The sequence below is a fragment of the Gymnoscopelus braueri genome (assembly GCF_963280865.1).
Source record: "Gymnoscopelus braueri genome assembly, chromosome: 1".
NCBI lineage: Eukaryota > Metazoa > Chordata > Actinopteri > Myctophiformes > Myctophidae > Gymnoscopelus > Gymnoscopelus braueri.
The window spans coordinates 17,773,124-17,794,466 of NC_137603.1; the positions used below are offsets into that span (position 1 = coordinate 17,773,124).

Sequence of the window (21,343 nt, forward strand, 5' to 3'; positions counted from 1 at the left end):
ACTCATTATTATTAACTACAAAACAAGGCAGGATGGCCAAGTTAACTAGATAAAAAAGGAGCCCTGTAGTATTGTGGTTAGCCACAACAAATTAAAGGAAGCATTCCTCCCCCCATTCATAATGAAGAGAAAATCCCAGTAAAAGAGGAGTCCATTAAGACTCAATACTTTGCCATTTCAACTTTAAGTTGTCAGGAATTTGCCTATATGAGTTCAAGATAGAACAACAGTACAAAGGAAAGTGGCGCTCAGTGGAGCAAAAATCTCCATCAGGACGCACAACCCAATAATAATAAATACTTACAATGTCTGATGTAGTAACATTATACTGTATCTCTCATCATCTGTCGGTGTCTGGTGTGTTTGCGCACATCATAGGTGCTGTGTGGAAGAGACAGACAGCGATCTTTATAAACCTGGTGTAAGAGATTCACTGGAATTTTTTTTTTACAGGATCAACTACGATGCAATAGAGTTTTATGGCAGAGAATTGTAGTGTACAGTAGATCCCATACGCTGCACAAACAGCTTGCAACCTATTGGCTAATTCAGTTCCCCAGCCTGGCGGACACAAATACCAAAGTCTGGAGGAGGGACAGTGGGTCTAAGATTATGACGTCACAAAATAAAATAGAAAGCATATAGAAGAAAGCCCCTTCAATTTGAAATCCCACGCGGCCAATCAGAATGGAGTTTGGGTGAAAAACAACACTTCTCATGCAAACATACAATACCGGCTGAAATTGGAGAGAAGCAGCAACCAAAAATGGATGGACATCAGAGTTCTTCCAACTCAGTCACTCAAAGGATTGTCCTTTGCCCGTGATGCTATTTCTTTCTGCTGCAGAAATCTTAGGGTTAGATATTCATCTAAGTTAAAACATTAGAGGCATCAGACAGAAACTTCACCAGATGGAAACTTCATGCATGAAATTACAACATCCCAGGTAGCTGACAATACAATCTCATTGGAGATGGAGATTCATTAATTACAATGTTAGAAAGCTTGTCACATTTTGAGATGAACTTAAATAAAAATGAAGCAATCTGGATTGGTTGTCATCAATTTCAACTCAAACGTGGGTGACCAAACATTGTGTCTGTTCAACCAAAATGTTGCATAAGGAATTCCCAATTTTATTTGCATCACACAAATACTTCGCTGAACATCTGGTATTCATCATGGTATTTGTGTTTACCAAAACACAATACATTATTTTACAATTTGAACCCTATACTTCATAGATGGGGAGCCCAGGGGTCTATACTTGACCCACTCCTTTTTTCATTCTACACGCCATCTCTTTGTAGAAAATAGCTGATCTATAAGTTCACAACATGTAGCGTTGTAACGTGTTGGGAGCTTGTAGATCTGATATTTTCGCCAAATGTTTGTATCATATGCGCTTGATAGGAATGATAGGGTTCAAGTGGTTACAGTGGCTACACGTAAGGCCAGCTTTATGTAAAGTGGTTATATGTCCCACATGTGGAATAATCATATACAATAGTAGAACTTGTCCAACAATAACACAAATTAGCATAATAGAAATACATTTGGTATGATACAAAAATACATGATATTGGTTGTACACAACTTTTTGGAGTTCCACCTTGATGGATTACAAATATTATTTAACTGTTATGAATATTTGATAGCATTTTGTATGGTCATTCCCAAACATAAGATTACAGTATATACCGTAAAGAAAAGTGCAAAAAGAGAGAGAAAACAATGGTGCATCGCTTAGAGCAGTAATACACAAACTGTGGGTCTGGATCAGACAAAAGTTGTAGGACATATCTATTGGGTCATGGAATTATGTTTACAGCAACATTAGAATGGCAATGCAATTATAAGAGCTAAGTATGGTGTGCTTTGGTGTGCCTATCCCTTTCTTTAACGTTTAATAATTTAAAAACCTGGCTGTTTGTCAGTAGTCAAACTATTAATTTTCAATTAATGATCATGAATAAATACTACATTGGGTTGGGTCACGAGACTCACGACAAGCATGGATCAATATTGCTGAAAATGTTTCAAAGAGTGGCAAGTGATAGCACTGAAATATGGATTATATATATAAAACCAGACACTTGTGTGCAGATAATGCTGAATGAACAGAGATGTTGACGGTGAAGTTGCCGTCACAATATTGAGGCTATCAGACGGATAAAGATACATGGCAATGAATCATAATCCTATTTGGGTGACTATCGTTACCTTTGTTTACATAAATTCACATCAATGCAAACTTAATCATAATAATAATTGTTTTTTGTAGGGGAATCGAAAAACAACTTTTGCCACCTTAATATCTAGCTTTGCAAACTGACACAGGAAGATTGAGACATTTTCCTTTAGTCTTCAATTCTGCCGTTACTCCATCTGAAAGTCACTTATCTATGCAGAACCATGGACACAGCCTTTATTTATAAACATTCTAATTGGTCCTGTAGGGAAGGAAAGCAACATCAAAAGCTGATCACCACTAACAAGGCCCCTGCTGGTTCTGTTAACTCCTGAGAAAACAGTAATACATTTTTTCCATTAAGAAATAAAATAAAGTGCACTCCTCGGAGGGAAGCTCTCCACCAGGCTGGGTTGGCTAGCCATGGCCTGCAATTCATTTTAAGTAACTCATAGCCAATCGGAATGGAATATGAAAAATCTGATAGATACATCCTACACACATGACTCCAAAGATAAAGTGTACCGATTTGTGAGAGCTTTGGACAAAATCTGTAGGAGTAGTAAAAAAAGTGTGTTAAAAAAACGCTTGAAGAAAATATTGTTTGGCACATATATACCTAGTTGCATCATGATCCAAAGAATCCAGGAAATGTTTGTATTTTATTTTATGACCTACGATTCAAACGTTATAGGCCAAAACGTGAAACGACCTGTTATAGCGCCACCATGAGGCCAATTTGAAAGATTTGGGGCAGCGGTTCTTCCATGGCCTACTGGGGGAGTGCGTGCAAAGTTTCACGCTGACCAGTCCAGCGGTACAGGAGATAAGCTGGACAGACAAACACACAGACAGACACAGGGCAAAAACATAATCTCAGGGCTTTGGCCATCCGGCCTGGTGGAGATAATGTATTAAAATTGCCTGTGAACATTCTGTTGACTGATCTGAAAAGGTTAAAGTTAGACACTCTAACCTGCAATAACTTGTCTTTAAACTGCCTGGAAGGAATGAAAAATAAAGCGGAAAAAAGTAGTATTCGTTTTCATCCGTTTTCATATAAAAATGGTATCCGTCGTGTCAGTGTACTGCAAAATTATATTTGATAGGCTACATAATAAATGATCCTCCTATAATTCCACAAACCTCCGGTGAGACCAAAATGTGGTGAGACCAAAATTGTTCTGCCCGGTTCTCCTCAGTGGCTGGAGCTATTGATCTGAAATTGCATAGCTATTGACCATTACCATGTGCACGGTTCTTTTTTTCAAATCTCAGCTGTTTATTAGCGTTTTTGTGTAAAAGAATGTCGCCATGGGTACGAGGCTGCCCAGCTATGGGACGAACGCGTGATAGTGATATGCAGCGACATTCTGCCAAGACCCGCCCCAGACCCGGAAAAGTCGCGCTGTGATTGGCCAGTGGTCACTTTGAGTGACAGTTGGGGCAAACGCAGTCCCCACAACATCATTTACTATTCTGTGCCTATCGGTACATAACTTGGACGGGGCTGAGTAGGCTCAAAGCGAACTTCGCAACGTTCGGCGCGCGCTCGGTGGTGCCTCTCGTGGCTCAAGTTCGCTTGAGACTGCGCCCCTCCGTCGTGGTCCGGTCCAAAACTATACTTTATTAGCCAAAAAAAAGTTATCTGCGGTTGTCGGAAAAAGAGTGCCTCCAGCGGGATTCGATCTCGAGCGTCAGGGTCCGCAGTCTAACGCCTAGTGAGGCACGCCACGAGACCAGATGGAGTACTAGGGTTTTGGTCTGTATTAGACTGTAAATGCCCCCACCGTCCCCTCTGGGGGTAGAGTCCTTGTTTTCTCGTGTTTGTATTCAGCCGGGCGCAGGGCGGGGTTTGGTCGAATGTCGCTGTACAACAATATTACGCGGGACGAACTGCCTCCTGGGTTGCCAGATCATGTGCGCATATCCCCCCACGGATGCGTCGACAGGGTATGGACTAGTAATAAATTAATTCATTAAATGCAGGTGATTTGATGTATATAGAGAGGTCAAACCTCGTTCTTGCTTAATTATGAACCCAACTGTCTGCTATTGGGTGAAACCTTCCCTCCCTATTGCAGGTGAGTTGTCTATCTGACCCAAGCACAGGACAAGAGCGCTACGGAGAATAGCAAGAATAACAGAATAAAGCTTCCCCTGAGAAGTAGGGTTGGATGTCTGTGATAATAAATGTCCCCATAAATCTATAAAAAAATATTTGATCAATTACCAGCCCATTCTGAAAATAAATTATAAAAAATTTGATAACTGATAACTGAATGCCCCAATAGGCTATGCCAACAGCAGCACTCAGTTGAAGTCAGATCCTCAATTAGTAGGTGGCCCACCTCCCGTTTCCACTTATTGTTTATGGTCTGGATTCAGACCATGCATACTGGGAACACACGTACCCTCAGTATTTGCCAACACCCCTTCACCCCCCCTCCAAAGAAAAAAAAAGGGAAAATGTGCTACATAAGTGAATGATAACTGAAATGAAGCCAAGATCAGCTTCACCAATACAGTCAAATTCTATTTCCAACAACTCTTTCCCATTGCATTTAACATCAAGCATGGCTGCACAAACACATTAATGATGTGCAATAGAGGGGGAAGAAAAAGTCTTCCATTGAGACAAAAACCCCACCTCCATATAGCCTTGCCAGTCTATTAAGATTGTTGTAAGATTGTTTGTCAATATCTCCCCATTCCACTTCTGTAACAGGCATGACTTCAGTTTTTCTTTCACAGAAAGAACACTGCAGTGTTCAAATACCACCATTCTTTCTTTACGTCTGTGCTGAGCGAAGGCAGGGTGTTCCTTGCATCAATAAAGAAGATGAGTCTGCAGACCTGACTGGACCTACAGTACCATCCACTGTTAACCCACAAGTATTTCACAATGATGATTTGCAAGGCTGAGGAAAAAGAATACCAGGAGACCATGCTTATATTCTAGGGAGTCAAAATATCTAATATGAAAGGGAATATTAATTAAATCATTAACAGTAACTGTGGCAACTTTTACTTTGATGAGTTACAAAAAAGATTTTTCAATGGAAGAATAGGCACACACATGTGGTTACACACACAGGCACAAACCGTAACATTCACAAGAGATTCTGACTTTAAAGCACAAGTGGGTTATTTGGGATATCCTCTCTGGAAAAGAAAACCGTCAAGGTAATCAGAGAGTCAGGAATAGACAGGAATGCTCATCGCACACCTTTCCATTCCCAAAGAATTTGGAGCCAGGAAACGCATTGAAAAGGAGGTGCAGAGTTCAGTCCGAGTGCCAATTCACTGCACAGTAAGCAAATATTTCAGTAAAAGGGCCCGTCGAATCCCAGTTCAAAGCATACAGTATATACTCCCCACCATGGTGGATTGCTGTCATGGAGAGCTTTGACGTAGAAAAATGCTCACATACTCCAAAATGTATCTGAAGCAATGTCTTTTCTTTAGTCCATGTGCATAAAGTCTGTTTTACAGTGCATATGGGCATACTTGACCCATGAACTCTGTGGCGTGTCCCAAGGACATCAGCATCCCTGGGCCTGCTGTGCTCGCCTCTCCTCCAGACACTGACAAACCCACTGTGACACCACCTCTGCATTGCCGTCGTTATATTGTATGATGAAGGAATGCTCCTAAAGTGAGACAGAGAAGAAAGACCACGATGAAGTGTGATACCAACAAAACAAAACTCCTCTGACTTTGAATATTATATTCATAGTGGTCTATGGAAATTCGGGCGTCCTTGGAAAAGATAAATTGACATGATGCAGATAATAAACAAAACAAGTAATGAGCTTTCCTAGACAAAAAGGAGAAAATAAATGTTTAATTGTTGTTCAATATATCACTTTTATTGTCACAGATGGTTGACATGTTGACAAATGTTTTTCCATCTAATTGGCACAATGCACCCAAATATCTCTCAAAATTCTCAACAGAATAGAGCTTGATTTCTACAATGCTGGTTGGCAATATATTTGGGGGGCATTAGGTAGCTTATAGAATTTTATCCTCTAACCTTAATGCAATGATGTGTTCACCTAGCCTGGGACCAGACGAATCTGCGAGTGCAAAGAAAAATGCACTCTGCGATTCTGTCAACGCCAGGCTAGTGTTCACCCTTTGCTGATTGGAAGTTTATATTCGCTTTACAAATTTTTGGCAGAGTGCACTTGTTAAAAATACTAGTCTGAGGATCAGTAACATTATGGACTGAAACTAATTATGTCACATGAGATATCTCAATGACAAGAATCTAAATACAAAAACTCATCTGGGGGCCATAATCCAGACTTGAGCCCTGCACCAAAGGTCAGAGAGGAGTCAGAGGTGAAAATGGAGGAGGCTTGTAAATGAGACATGAGACTGAACCTTGAGTTCCATTTACTGTGTCTAGCAGTACAATTAAATAAACAGCACCACAGTCAGTCTGCGTGAATTGACTTGTCAGTACTGATTTGATTGATATTTGTTCTTCACAAAGTGTAGTAAAAACCCATAGTTGTATTGTACAATTGTATGTATAAATATTATATAAATACAATTACATACACTCAGGCAGACCTTTCAGTGATAGGACTGTGCTAGTATAGTCAAGCAAATGATGAGCTCACAAAAATGTAGGTTAGCAATGTCTCCTATTGATTGAACTTCACTCGCCAAGACAAATGACATTCATGAGAATGACATCATTACTTAGGTTATATTTGATTTGATATGTGGTGATGGGTGTTGTAGTAAGCCATTTCTTAGGAGATAACATAAAAGCTCCTGTGGCAGTGTCCAAATTGGCACACTGTTCTGTAAGACTAGAAATAAAGTAGGACAGACTGCCAGTTAAGGTCCACTATTTTCTCCCTGTGTCGTCCTCGTCTATTAGACAGGCACATATGTTAAACTGAGTCTATGTATAGCCAATGTTGTATAATGTGGCAGAGATAAACAATTATCCATTGTGCAATTTTGGGCTCTTGACCTTCTGTACCAAAATAATTAGCCCTTTCCTGTATTTATTTATTTATCTATTTCTTACTAATCACAACCTTGGTGTAAACAGGAAAGTTACTATAGCACTGAGTTTTTCTTTGAATCTTAACTTCATTAAATATAAGCCTATCAAAATTTAAAAACGTGTACATTTAACTTCCATTTGTTGACTAAGTTATCAGATTGTCTGACTTTTGGGAAATAATACTCTTATTTGAGAACATAGAAAATTCTATGTGATTAAACCAGAAGTATTTTCTTTCTCAACAGAAGGTGTTAATACATTCCAGTACATCCTAATCCTGTCCAGGACGTTGAGATTGTAAAAGACTGGGGTAGCCCCATCAATCCTGGTGTCCTTCTAATGTGTGGCCGGGGTTAACACAGTCCGAGGTTAATTACTCTCATATCAGCGAGCGAGTGTGTGTGTGTGTGTGTACACACACATGCATGTGTATGTGTGTCCGTATGACAGGGGTGAGGTGGATGCTTCTGGGTGCCCCTATGTTCTGGATACCCATCTCATCAATCATCCCCCTTGCCTCAGTAGAGAAGGGGACCGCAGGAAGGGGGGGGGGAGAGACAGGGAGACAAGCCCAGAGTGATGTCTTTAATATCCAGCTCTCCACCTCTGCTCCAGAACCTAACCCGAACAGACCAACAACGTCTGATGGTATTTGACCCGAATGAGGGCACATGGCTATGTACTGCCATGCTACCTAGAGACAGACGCACGCACATGCACGATCCAGGATGCGGTGCAAACACTGCATTAACATGTATGGGCCAGGTTCTTTACAGACTCCCGGTTAATCTAACACACGGGCTGCCTCTGGTGTCCTGTTCAAATGCAGACACACAATCTGACACTGACTGCAATAGTAGTATACGCTTCTGTGCCGTCTCTCTCAGACATGTGTAACCACTTTGATTCGAACCCGGGTCTCCCGCACGGGAAACCAAACATTTACCACTCAACCAAAGGAGAGCCCATCTGCCCAAGGGAGATATTAGGATTCTGTGTTACAGGCAGGTCTACTCTACAACATTCACCTCACTTTGACCACCACCGCATCGGGACACCCATTGCGGGTCACGGAATCAATGTAACCACCTGGAGTGGATTTTAACCACTAAATCTCCCCTGGCCGATATTAGGATTATGGGGTACAGGCAGGGCTACTCTGCCACACATGGGCACAACCGCACCGTTCCTTGTAGGAAGGAACAGGAACATAGCCCTCCAATAATTAAAACACCTCCATAGCTGAATTAAACATGTAAAGTGTAATGAGAGAGTTACAATGAATAAATACTCTTTACTTAGGTCATTTAAGGTATACGTATACAGGCTTGCATTTCTTGCGGTGCATGGGAGAGAGGTGAGATGGGGGAGGGACTCAGCGTATGGCTACATTAATCACCGTCTGGCCACATCAAACTGGCATAATCACCTGAATGCTCCACTCAAATAAAACTGGCCTTATCCCAGGGGAAATTCTACCTAACTCTTTAATTGTTTGGAGCCGTTGATAGGTCTTTTTAATGGAAGATTAATTTATGCGATTTTAAATAACTCTACTTATGATTAATCAGCTCTGGAAAAATTAAACAAGAGTTTGAGGCAATTATTACAAGAGACTGGTCGTCACCTCATTAGACTTGTTGGAAGGAACAAAATATATATACGTGTGTGTGTGTGTGTGTGTGTGTGTGTGTGTGTGTGTGTGTGTGTGTGTGTGTGTGTGTGTGTGTGTGTGTGTGTGCGCGTGCGTGCGTGCGTATGTGTGTGTGTGTGACTGAGGGAGAGGGAGAAAGAACGGTTAGGTGAAGACAGAAAGAGTACGACAGAGAGAGAGAGAAAGGTGAAGAGGTAGGTGGAATAACTGGGTCTTTACAGATTTGCATGCTAATCACTAGCTCCCACTGGAATCTAAGTGGCATTGGTTTGTGTGCATGTGTGTTCTAATCTCGGTGGGTAGGGGAAGGGGTAAATCTATGGTTATGAATGTAACAATTGTGTTACAAACTTGTTTTCCCTAGAAACAGAGCTGTCCAAGCATCCAGTTCTCCTGTTTGCCATGTCCTTGGTATGGTCTTTTTGACTTTTAGACATTACTTAAAATATGCTCGGTAACTTTTCTTCCTATAAGTGGTTAGTCTGGCCACTTATAGGAAGAAGAAATGACTCCAGACAACCTAGCACAGTGGTTCTCAAAGTAGGGTCCAGGGACACCCAGGGGTCCTTGGGGGTAGGGTTCCAGGGGGTCCCCAGCAAAGTGAGGAATAGATTAATTTCACTAATATTTCACCCACTATTAGTTATTATTCAAGGGATATCTCACTTTCAAACATGTTTGGGGTCATTTTAACGTCTACGCTGGCTTTTGTGAGCACCCCAGACAGTTTTTAAGTTGCTTGATTCACTATTTAGATATTCATATTATTAGACACGCCCCCTTCTAATCAATACCCATTGTAACTTCAAACTTAGTTTTAAACATGATAGATTCTTCGAAAACACTCGTCCTTGGTTATGGTGACATGAGGGGGCTGTGTTCTAATACATGAGGGGGCTGTGTTTTTATTCTATTTTAAATAAAATAAATAAATTACAAAAAATAAACGGGAGCCTCATGCATTAGAAGGCCAATATCAGTCATCAGAACCAAGGGCGGGTGTTTTCAATGAATCTAACATGGTTAAAATGGAATTTGAAGTTGCAATGGGTTTATATAGGAAGGGGGCGTGTCTAATAAAATGAATATCAAATATCTAAATACTGAATCAAGCAACTTAAAAACCGTCTGGGGTGCTCACAAAAGCACAAGCAGACGTTAAAATCACCCAAAACACCTTTGAAAGTGAAATATCCCTGAGAAATATCCAGTGAGAGAATGTATAAGAACTAGAAGTTCGGCCCTCACACCTACGTTGCACCGCCGGTCCAACCGATAAGTAATAGTGTCGGGGGCATTTTCAGAGTACCCGTTGTACCCGTCTGTCTGTGTTGCTTTTGTGCCCATATATGGAGATCCCTGATGTCATCAGTATATGCCCATATATTAGGACATATCAGTCGGATCGGCGTTCTGTTATGGGGGCACAAAATCTTCTCAAAGGGGTTGCAATAAATATACAACCCAAATTTGTATGCACTACTCCTCCCACAGTTGTTGCGGCACACACACACAAGACATACGTCAAATTGACCGGCGATATGTTGTATAGTTTAATTTATATACATTTATTAGTGAATACATTTTCCCATTGAATACTTGGGAAAGTATTTTGATAGTCCATACCGTTTGGAATCGGCTTTCAAAGTTAGTGGGAGGAGCCTATTTGTCAGAAAATGTCAAAAATCCTTAACGAAACGTCCAATCAACCCCAAATTAGAATCACATGTCGAGGGTCGTGTACTCAACGAATCGCCAAAAGAATTTCCACTTTGAAACATTGCGGGTGCCACAAATGTGCAAAATATTTGATGCAAAAACATGATTTTTGGGGGCATCAATCCCCTCAAAATGAAGTTATCTCAGGAGTGATGTGACAATGTAATTGGCCTGTAACATTTGTGGGAGGAGCCTATTTCTTAGAAACAAAACGCCATATATCACGAACGCAGGATCCGATCAGCACCAAATTTGAATCGCACGTCGCATGGCCTCCGACGCTATTCCTCTCTGCGGATTCCTCAGGTCCCGGTGGCCGCAACCCACGACTTGCGTCGGGGCAACCACACTTGCAATTTTCCGAAATTGCGCCTTTCTATTATTTAGTATTACTATTTACTAAACCGAGTACTATAGTAGTACCTGAGATAGAGGCAGCAGAGGAACTGTAACTTTTTTTCTTCTAAAAACACTGTTGTTTATATGATCAAACAACACAATTGTCCCTGTTAACTAATGTTACATCAAAATGTAGGGAACTGTGTCAGAGTAGCTGAGTGGGTAGAGTACTCGCCTTTGGACCAAAAGGTTCTGTGTTCAATCTCAGGCACAGGCAACTCAGTATGAGTAGCACGGCATGGGTAACCAAGTCGTCCGTTAGGTACTCGGAGCTGACGGTAGGTGTAGCACCCTCCCGAGCAATCCTTCTCCCATTGGTCTAGCGCATTGAAAAGGTGATAGACACCCTTGTTGGTCTGATACCGGCAATAAGTCACTCTGACCTAATTACTTACTTATAAACTGTAATGAATATTAACCTCTCATAAGTATATTCCATGACAATGGAGTATACCAGCAGTACCATCCGTGGATAATAAATCATACAACTGATGTTCGAGAAAAATGAAACTCTGTCTGAACAACAATAGCAGCAGAATGCTATAACTTAAGTGCATTCAATGCACACAGCTGCCTGCAACTAAAATGATTTAAAACAATTTCATAAAAACCTAACCGTAACCTCACAAAAAAAACTATGCCAAACCTAACCTCAATCTAATTATGATGGATTATTGGGACGTCAGACAAAAATCTTTTACATAAGCACCATCATGATTTAACAGCTAATCTGACAAGGTAGGGAGACATGAGATTGAAAGTGGCATTCAAAATTGGCACCTATTTCCACAGGACACCAACATGAAAAACATCAGTAAATTACTGGCTTTACATGCTAGTGGGAAAAGAGCCAACCTAGTGTAATGCCTTTCATTCGGAAGGTCGTGGGTTCGAACCCTGCCGGGGGTTGACGTCAGCAAGGGCATGCAGTCGCAATAGGTTCCTAACGCCAAACTGAGCCAAGTCTCCTGCAGGAGGGGCATCTGAAGCCTGTCTTGGACGGGAGTCTCAAGACGTAAAACAGATAGCATACAGTTACACACATACATACATAACAGTAAGTGGGAAAGGGGTTTTAAAGAAGTTTCTCAGATAAATAAGCACTGGATTATGCTATGTGTATGTACTGTAGATATCTTTGATATTTGACTCTCCTTGGCATGCTTTTTCTCTATCGTTTGATTTTTTTTCACTTTTTTTTTTATACAGCCATTTTTGGCCAGGTCTTGTGCATAAAAGACATCATTGACCAGAAGTAACCACCTGTTGAAATACTAGGTAAAATACATAAATATATTTTTGCTTTGCAATGATCAGATTGAATCATTGCCCATTGAATCGATGGATTGATCTAGATTGATCTAGATTGTTATCAATACTTATGTCAGATGTGTTGGGGATAAGGAATCCACTTATATTTGTTTTACAGTGGGCAGGTTAATACTTGGACCCACAGAGAGCAAGTAGTTAAGATCCAGCTTCATTATGCAGTGAGACTTCAACCGGTTTATTGAAAACTAATAGCCTCAGTTGGCAGCGCAGTTATTCAGCCTCCATCTGTGTGTAGGCTGCTAGATTTGGGTCAGAGAGAGAGGAGGGGTTCTTTTGTGACAGACTGAGGGGCTCATCTGGTACCTCTGGGGTTGGAAGGGGCTAAGGAGTGCCTGCGTATGGTTGTATGTGTGCATATGAATAGAAAAGGGGGAGGGGGCTGCATTGACAAAGGTGCTAAAAGGCTATGTGAAGGCCGTTGGACAGGGAATAGGGAATGAGGGGGGGGGCTGGGTAAGTTGAAATGTCCATCAAATCACAAAGAAGCTATGGAGGGCTGTGGGATCTCACTCAGTCACAAATACAGAAAACACGCATAGATAAATATGGTAGTGGTCCATGCCAACTACCATATTATGAATGAACACAAATGAATCCTGAGGCACAATTTGCAAAGAAAACCGATTCAGAAATACGCGGATACATGGAATCAAGTGTGTGTCCCAGCCAAGGTCCTGGTCCTCGGCCAACGGAAAGTCTCCTGAACTGACCAACGTCATGAGGTTATGATGACAGGATAGGGTGTCCACAATGAAAGATGCATAGGTAGGAGGAGAAGAAGATACTGTCACTTTCTTTATGTGATGGATGGCTGTAATTCTTTCCAGCTGGAGAGGAGACTCAGGAGGATGGGAAAGGAAGAGGGAGAGAGGTGACGCTGATACGAAGTTTGATACAGCTCAGTTAATGTCTGGGGCAACAATCTAATGGGCTCTGTGATATGAGTCACGCATCTCTCTCTGGCCTGAAACTCTTTTACTTTCCGTATCACCTCACTTAACTCACGACATCTTTTCTTTTTCTTTTCCCCAATTTATTTGTTTTGTCAATTAAACATAACAGTGCTACCAAGGCACTCGCCATAAAGTGCCCGTAATGCTCCTCATGTCAAGCTTCAGAGATAGAGCCTATCAGCTGCAGACATGCAATCAAACGGGCATGCGGGATCCCAGTACCACTAAAGGAGAGTCTAATAGGATCAAACTCCAGTGACAGTAATGACGTCAATAAAAAGCTGTGGTAGCGATCAGGGAAGGTACGCAAAAACCCGATGAGCTGGTGGGAGGGGGGAGGGAAGGGTGGGGGGCACGGCCATAAAAATAACAGTATTTGCTTATTGCCAATGTGAGCGCCTGTTTTCCAACATTACACTCTCAGAGGAATGAGAGGCAAAGATAAAAACTATTAGCAAGTGGAGGAAAGAGAGAGAGAGATAAGAGAGGAGAAATAGGGGGTGGGGGTCGGGGGGGGGGACTTCCAGCTGTGGCTAGCTAGGTGCATTAACATACAGATAGAAAAGGTACAGAGTTTTTAATATGTACGTGGGAGGCCGGGGGAATGGTAGAGGGGTGGGGGAATACGGAAGGGGAGGGAGGCACAGGGAAGGGAGTAGAAAGAGAGAGAGAGAGAGAGAGAGAGAGAGAGAGAGAGAGAGAGAGAGAGAGAGAGAGAAAGACAATCAAGAGGACGGTGCCACAATGGCGGGTGCCCATGACCTCATCTCCCAGCTCATCATGGGCAGAGAAGGAAATGATTGGGCCTGAAGGGGAGAGAGAGAATGCAAAAAAGAGAGAGAATAAAAAGCAGAGAGAGAAAAGATGGCAGAATAGAGGGAAGAAGAAGTGCACATGTGTGTGTTTGGGGGGGGGGGGGGGGGGGGTGTGAAGAGGAGAAAATAAAAGACCAAAAAGAAGGATAGTCAAAGGGAGTTGGAGTGGAGTAGGAAAATCAAGGTCCTTACACATTTTGAGTGTGACGAATAAACTAACTGACAATGCGTTGGCGAATGTTTCACATCAAGCTATTAATTTGGAGATGCCCCATTCATACAGGTTGATGTTTTTTTTGCGGTGAAAAATCAATATCATTTTGAGAAGTAACGATGTCGCTTTATCACCACATAATATTCACTCCTGGTGTGTAAGGAGTCCTTAAGGATGAAGTATTTGAGAGGAAGGCGGCTGGAGCGACAGTGAACAGGACAGTTGCTAGGAGGACGGTGCTATGTGAGCGAGATGACAACACTCTGACGTCACAACACCACAGCAGGGAGAAGAGCGGAGGACGACAGAGACAGAGATGGATCCTATGTCTGTCCAATCTTTGGGAAGTGGGCATAGAATAACATGAATAGACTGACCCAAATAGAGCATAATCAAATAAATAAGAACATATGAAATAGCCACTTGATTTGTTTGCTAAAGGAAGGCAAACACAAACACAATAAAGTTGTGCAAGCAGCACGCACACATTCATTTCCGCTCAGTATGAGAAGTGCTTTTTCTGTGTTCAGTGTAACGTTTTCCCCTTGCTCTTGAGGTGTGAAACAAAGAACATTCTCAATGTTAGCACCTCTGCATTTATACTCCCTGACACACACACAAACACACACACGCGCTTGCACATACACGCCTCCTCTCTCTGTGGACCCGACTGTCACTGTCCCTGGTCCTGAAACATTAGTCGGGGCTTGTAGCAGCTCTTAAAAGGTGGCTGGTGCAAATTAGTGTGGCCTTGTGAGCTAATACCAGATCATAGCAAACCATCAAGTTCAAATGGGGAAGAAATGGGGACATATGATGTGGCCAGTACATCCATCAAAATGCTCAGAAGACTTTCTACTTTGTGAAAAACTTGTGAATACAAACACAATTAATTTTCATAGAGTAGCATGTAAAAATGAGATGTCTACGCGTTGTCTTAAGACGCACGCACATGTGCACACACGCACGCACGTGCGCACGCACACACAAACACACAGTCACACACACACACACAGCTCCTCTCTCTGTGGACCCGGCTGTCACTGTCCTTGGTCCTGAAACATTAGCCAGAGCTACTTGAGTAGTATGTAGATTAGTATGTAAAAATCACAAGTCTACATAGTGTCTTAAGAGACACACGCATGCACACATTTTGCTTGTCCTTTCATTTCCAATGGTCTCTGGAACTTCATTTGTGTGAACCAGAATTCTTTGCTCTACAGCAGCATGACCTGGTTCATTCAGATTGGCTTCAATACATTAAATCATTACTATTGTTTTTGCATCACCAGGTTGAGGGTCCCTGACCTGGCAGAACCTCCTCAACCATTTCGAAAAAATACAACTGCATAATTTCCAAGGAAGGAATAATAAAATGATGTTTAATTGGAATTTTTGTGGTCAACTTTTTAATGGAAGGCCTAGGGTAACTTACCATTAGGTTATTGGGGGCAGGCCTCTCTTTGGGGTGCCGTCTCATACTGAAAGGAAAAAGCGATACAAGCAGTCTTTATGGCTGCTGGCTTGAAAATACTCGTAGCACAGAAAATGAAAGAAAAGCCTTGGACTGACGATATCAATTATAACATATACTTAGGCAATACAATCCTCTGGAAAGTCAACACATTGCAAAAGCTTCACATAGCACTATTTCATGATTGTCTCTCAAAGAAATCTGTAGCCTAAAGAGCCCACCAGTTGGATTTATGAGTCTTGTATGTGTGTGTGTGTGTGTGTGTGTGTGTGTGTGTGTGTGTGTGTGTGTGTGTGTGTGTGTGTGTGTATCCTCAGTGTATATGTGCATTATCTGTTAGAGCGACCTACATAGGGGGGACTTTGAGGGATTAATGCCGGGCCCCGTCTGGAGCTGGTCGTGTTACTGGGTGATGTATCACAGTGGGCGGGGCCATGACCCTCTAAGAATAGCCTTAAGAGACGCTACTGCCAGGCGTGTGCCAGGGTGGGGCTGGGCACTCCTACCTCACTACGTCCTGAGAGAGAAGTGCCCTGCTTGAGTAAATAAGGCAGGGATGTGGGTAAACAACAGCTGGCAGGCTCAGCTAGTAAGGACTCGCTGCCTTCGTACACCAAATACATAATATAACATGGGTGCACAGCCACAGCACTCATCCACACATGCAGAGAACACACTCATGTTTCAGGTGTGTGCATGGGCACGTTTGTGTAACTACGTAGAGGTTACAGGAGGCAAACCAAATCAAGGGTAAACATTGCCTGTGCCCCATTGCGCTAGATACACCAATCAGTCACTGCTGGTAAAAGGAGAATAGCCTTTTCATTTAGCGGGAGCAGAGGCTGAGCATCACAATCATTAAAAGCATTACATCCACAGCCACATTAACAAAGACATACACACACATCCATGCATGTCCGCACAATTCAGTCCCCTTGTGTGCCTTCTACAATTAAATGATCTAGAGTAATTTGGGATATCTAAAACACAGTTTATTTGTCCCTTTCAAAAATACCAATTGGTATTGTGTTATATATTGTTGTTATCGTTGATTAGTCACCTTTACAACGAGGTATAACTTGTAAGGATCGTACTAGTTACTTTTGTAACTCGTTACCCCCAACACTGCTGCTGGCAGGTGTGTGCCAGTCATACTGTAGGTGTGTGACTGGCACCTGAGCATGGGTCCTGCAACTTTGACAGACATCTGTCTGTGGTACCGTTGTGCAAATTTTGCCTGTAAATCTCTGGAGGAAAGCCTATGGTTCCTCAGTGAAGCAAGGGTGAGGAACCGGTCTTCTTGGGGTGTTGTCTCCCGACCGAAGTTACGTTTCGGACTTTTTTTTTGTTGAGTTTATGTCAAATATACTCTGTAGTTAATGTAATTGTTAATTCTGGCTGCATGTACAGGTAGCACATCCACATTAGGGTTAATAAAAAAAAATTAACGAGAACTACACCCAATTACTATCTATCCATAGTGGATTTCAAAAGAATAAAAATGTCATCCACCAGTGCCTACATTTAAAAGTGCATTGTTGTGGTGACAGAGTGTTGAAAGGAGAGACTCACCATTGTGTGATGAAGTGAATAAACGTATCACTGAACTGGCCGACAGGAAGAACAGGTGGATCCTGGAAAATAGGGAGGTAACAGGAATAAATTAGACAGAAGATCTCAAATTTAACCGATGGTGCAATATGAAGCATCTTGCAAAAAAAAGTTCTTCTTTATGTATAAGGGAGGATTGCACAAATAACGTAAGGAGGTATGATAAGTGTGGTTGATTACACATTCCGCTGGATCTACCATTCTTCCATATTTGTAATAACGCTAGGAGTGCCAAAAACTGTCATTGTGACCCACACTGAAACCTACATTACGTTACATTTATTAACCATTTACAAACATTTCACAAGTAAAATATTTCTGGAATCAGATTTTGAAATCATGTCTAAAGCTGTGCACCATTACGCTGAAATCTTGTCTAAGAGTAGAGAGAAGAGAATCTGTTAAGATTCTCCTTATGTACGTGACGCAACCTGATTTTCAACTCATTTAAGATTCTATAAAACTATGTGAGCCCTAGCTACATGAAGTATATATATTTGCAATATTTTCCACCTTTTTCTCCCATTTTTTGTTGTTAAGCTAATCATTCTTGTTTCCATACACGTCAGTGTTAACCCCTATAGTTGGTGTTGGAGGGTGTAGATGAGCACGTGTCTCCTGCCAAGACTGAGATACAAACATTAAAATTACCGGCAGAATCACTATCCACTCGTCTATCCTGTCTCTTCCATAAGGCAGGGTTGCACTTAAATAATCTTTTTGAGGCGTATGAAGTTCCTGCCCACCACAGCGGAGACTATTGTTTTGAATCCTCCAAGGAGCCTCTGGCATAGCCGGATGCTCCAACAAACACAATTGGCCATGTTTTAGGGTGGGACTGAGGGCAATCTCTGTCACTGCACTATTGACTCCTACAGCTTGGTTAGGGTTCATGTTCAGCAGGGAGAGGAACTTGATCAGATAACGTGTTCCTCCGCATGCGCTATGCCCTCCTGGTGAAACGCCTCAATGTCAAGTGAAAAGAAGCAGCTGGCAACTTCATGTATATTGGAAGAGACACGTGCTCATCTACACCCTCCCACCACATGACCAACTGTAGGGGTTAACAACACGTCTGGAAATGGTTTAATTTGGCATAATGACTAAAATTGGGAGAAAATGGGAACAAAAGATTGAAAAAGTATAATATACGATATCAAAAAGAGAATGTATGTTGCCAAAGCTGATTTCTCCATTATTGATGGAGATTACAGATGAGTGCAATACAGATTGCACTCATATACAGATTGTCCCCGCTTCCATCAATGAACACATTTACAGAAAAATATAACACAAATGCTATTAGTCAGTGAGTGTTCAAGTTATCTACAATGCAAGGCAACAAATTACAAATGTTGTGACAAAATATCCCAGATTTTAGGGAGACATCTGCCATATCTATGGACCCTTTTCACAGCAGACATTTTTCTGCTTCTGTGAGGCAGCATGAAGTTACATTTCCAGAAGCTGTCCATGTTGAAATGAAACACACCTACAATTAATATTATCATCTTCAGCTGTGTCAACCTCTCAGAAAGTCTGCTATGTGAACTGCCACCTGGACCAGTGGCACCCACTGGATTTCATGCAGCGGCTGAGTCCGTTCCCTCATGCTTAGCCAGACATTGGATCTCCATTGCTCCTTCTTAGGTTTTTCGGAGTACACTGCTCTGATTGGTTGGTCCCCAAGTCGGTCCCCAGAAATAGTTCCCATGGCCCATTCAAATGTATTTGCTATGTTGATGAATTGTATACATAGGAGTCCCCAGGACTTTTTTTGTTATCCTTTTAGCCTTAACGTCTTGCTATACCATAATTATGCTGTTTACATTTCTGGCTTATAAAGTATTCAATCGATCATCGCGGCATCCAATTGCTGGAAAAGTCATCCCGCAGACATTTCGCAAAGTCCAATGAAACGCATTGAAACATTCCATCGCTGGTATAGAAAGTCACCAGAAAGCTTCTGTGAAGTTTCCATTCAGGGCTCTATACTAGAGCTAACCTTGTCAGGCTAGCTCAAATAACTATCTAGGGAGAGGTGAGGCAGCCTGCTGGCAGGCTAGCAGCTCACTGAGACAAAGCATACAAATAATGGAAGGAATGTCTCAGCTCTCAGCAAGTCTGCTTTCAGATTCGATGTCCTCTGGGATACTTTAGACCAGAGATCAGTGAATGAAAAGAAACAGAGAATGACTGTGTTTCCCCTTTCAATGAGAACTTCTAACTATTGAGTCAATCTTAACAACTAATACCTAATTTTACAGCTCCGATTTTCACGTTTTCTATTAAATGAAAAATTTTTTTTTTTTTCATTTCATATAAAATGTGAAAATTATGTGCCAAAAATATGCCTAATATGCCAAAATGTTGGGGCACGGTGGCGCAGTCGGTAGCGCTGTCGCCTCACAGCTAGAAGGTCCTGGGTTCGATTCCCGCCGGGGACGCTGTGGGCGCTGGGGGCGTGTCTTCTCCTCCGCGTCATCAGCGCCCATACCCTAGGTGGGGTTGGTGAAAGGGCCTTTCTGTGTGGAGTTTGCATGTTCTCCCCGTGTCTCCTAGGGTAGTTAATACCCTCACAAAAACATGTAGTAATCCTGGTCACTATACTGCCTCCCCCATGACAGCCGGGGCGCCTGATGGAGGGGAAGGGAACTGGTTGGAATAACGTGTTCCTTCCACGCGCTACGTCCTACAAGGGAAACTCCCCCCTGTCACGTGACAAGAAGGTCAGTTGACTCTCATGCATTGAAGGAAGCATGAGCTCGGCCCTGGCCTCCCTAGGCTGAAGGGGACTGGTGTAGCGCTGGAGTAGGGAAGGTGTAGCGCCCAGGATCACTTAGGAAATTAGCACCGGGTGAAAAAAATGGGTTACAAAAATCGCGGGATAAAAATTAAAAAAATAAATAATAATATGCCAAAATGTAAAACGGACTGCTATAGCGCCTTCCCATGCCTATTAGCTGCCTGCACTAAAGGTTTGACGCTGATCGATCCAGCAAGATTAACTCCGGACTCACACAGTCAGTCACTCACAGGGGCAAAAACATTATCTCTGCCTCCCAGTGTTCCACCCTGGTGGAGAGAACAATAACGTCATGTCCTAAATGTTATAGTCATATTTTCAATACACATCTACAGCGTACGCACACACAAGCTGGCTCCACAATCATCCGTTCAAGTCAAATGCAGGGGATCACACCGCTTTGCATTAGCAGCCCCGCTGTGCTGTTAAAACACCTCTGGGCAGTGTTCCCCCGTTCCGTAATGCTCTGATCGGCAGGCCCCTGCAAAGCATGATGCATGCACCTATTTAAATTAACAAAGGAATTGGCTGCTTCTAATCTCGCTGTGCTTCAGAGTGCTACCGCCGCTTGGATGAGCAATATATCATAGAGCGCAAGCACACACACACACTAAAAACACCCTCAAGGACTGCAAGCCGTATGCCTCAGTGTACATGCCATTTAGAGCAAGAGCACCAAACAATTTCCACCTGCTGGGTTGTGGCACACTCTCACTCACTCACACACACACACACACACACACACACAGTACACACAATAAGATACAGGCTACTCAATCTATTTCCGCATTACACACACACACACACACACACACACACACACACACACACACACACACACACACACACACACACACACACACACACACACACACACACACACACACACACACACACACACACACACACACAGTAAGATACACACACACACACAGTAAGATACAAGCTACGCAATCTATTTCTGCATTACTGTATGTTTGTTAGTTCTGATACAGATCTCTCTCACTTACACACTTTCCTCCCATATTTGCATTTACACGTGTGCTTTGAACACACTGAAGACACAAACACACAAACTCATGAATGTATTCATATTTCCAGTGAAGGGGAACACTGACAAAGCTTTGAAGTGGCGGCAAGCA

General features: G+C 42.3%; 1 protein-coding gene across 1 annotated transcript in view; it reads right to left on the reverse strand.

The window, feature by feature from the left end:
- Positions 1 to 1,135: 1,135 nt before the first annotated feature.
- The window catches only part of map2k5 (mitogen-activated protein kinase kinase 5), a 66,414-nt gene continuing 46,206 nt past the window's right edge, over positions 1,136 to 21,343 (reverse strand). Inside the window, exons 20-22 of the mRNA XM_080428810.1 lie at positions 17,357 to 17,418; positions 15,746 to 15,791; positions 1,136 to 5,845 (exon numbers count right to left, since the gene is read on the reverse strand). Coding sequence (XP_080284936.1) covers positions 5,738 to 5,845; positions 15,746 to 15,791; positions 17,357 to 17,418 — 216 coding nt within the window. The 3' untranslated portion in view covers positions 1,136 to 5,737. The remainder of the gene's footprint in view (positions 5,846 to 15,745; positions 15,792 to 17,356; positions 17,419 to 21,343) is intronic.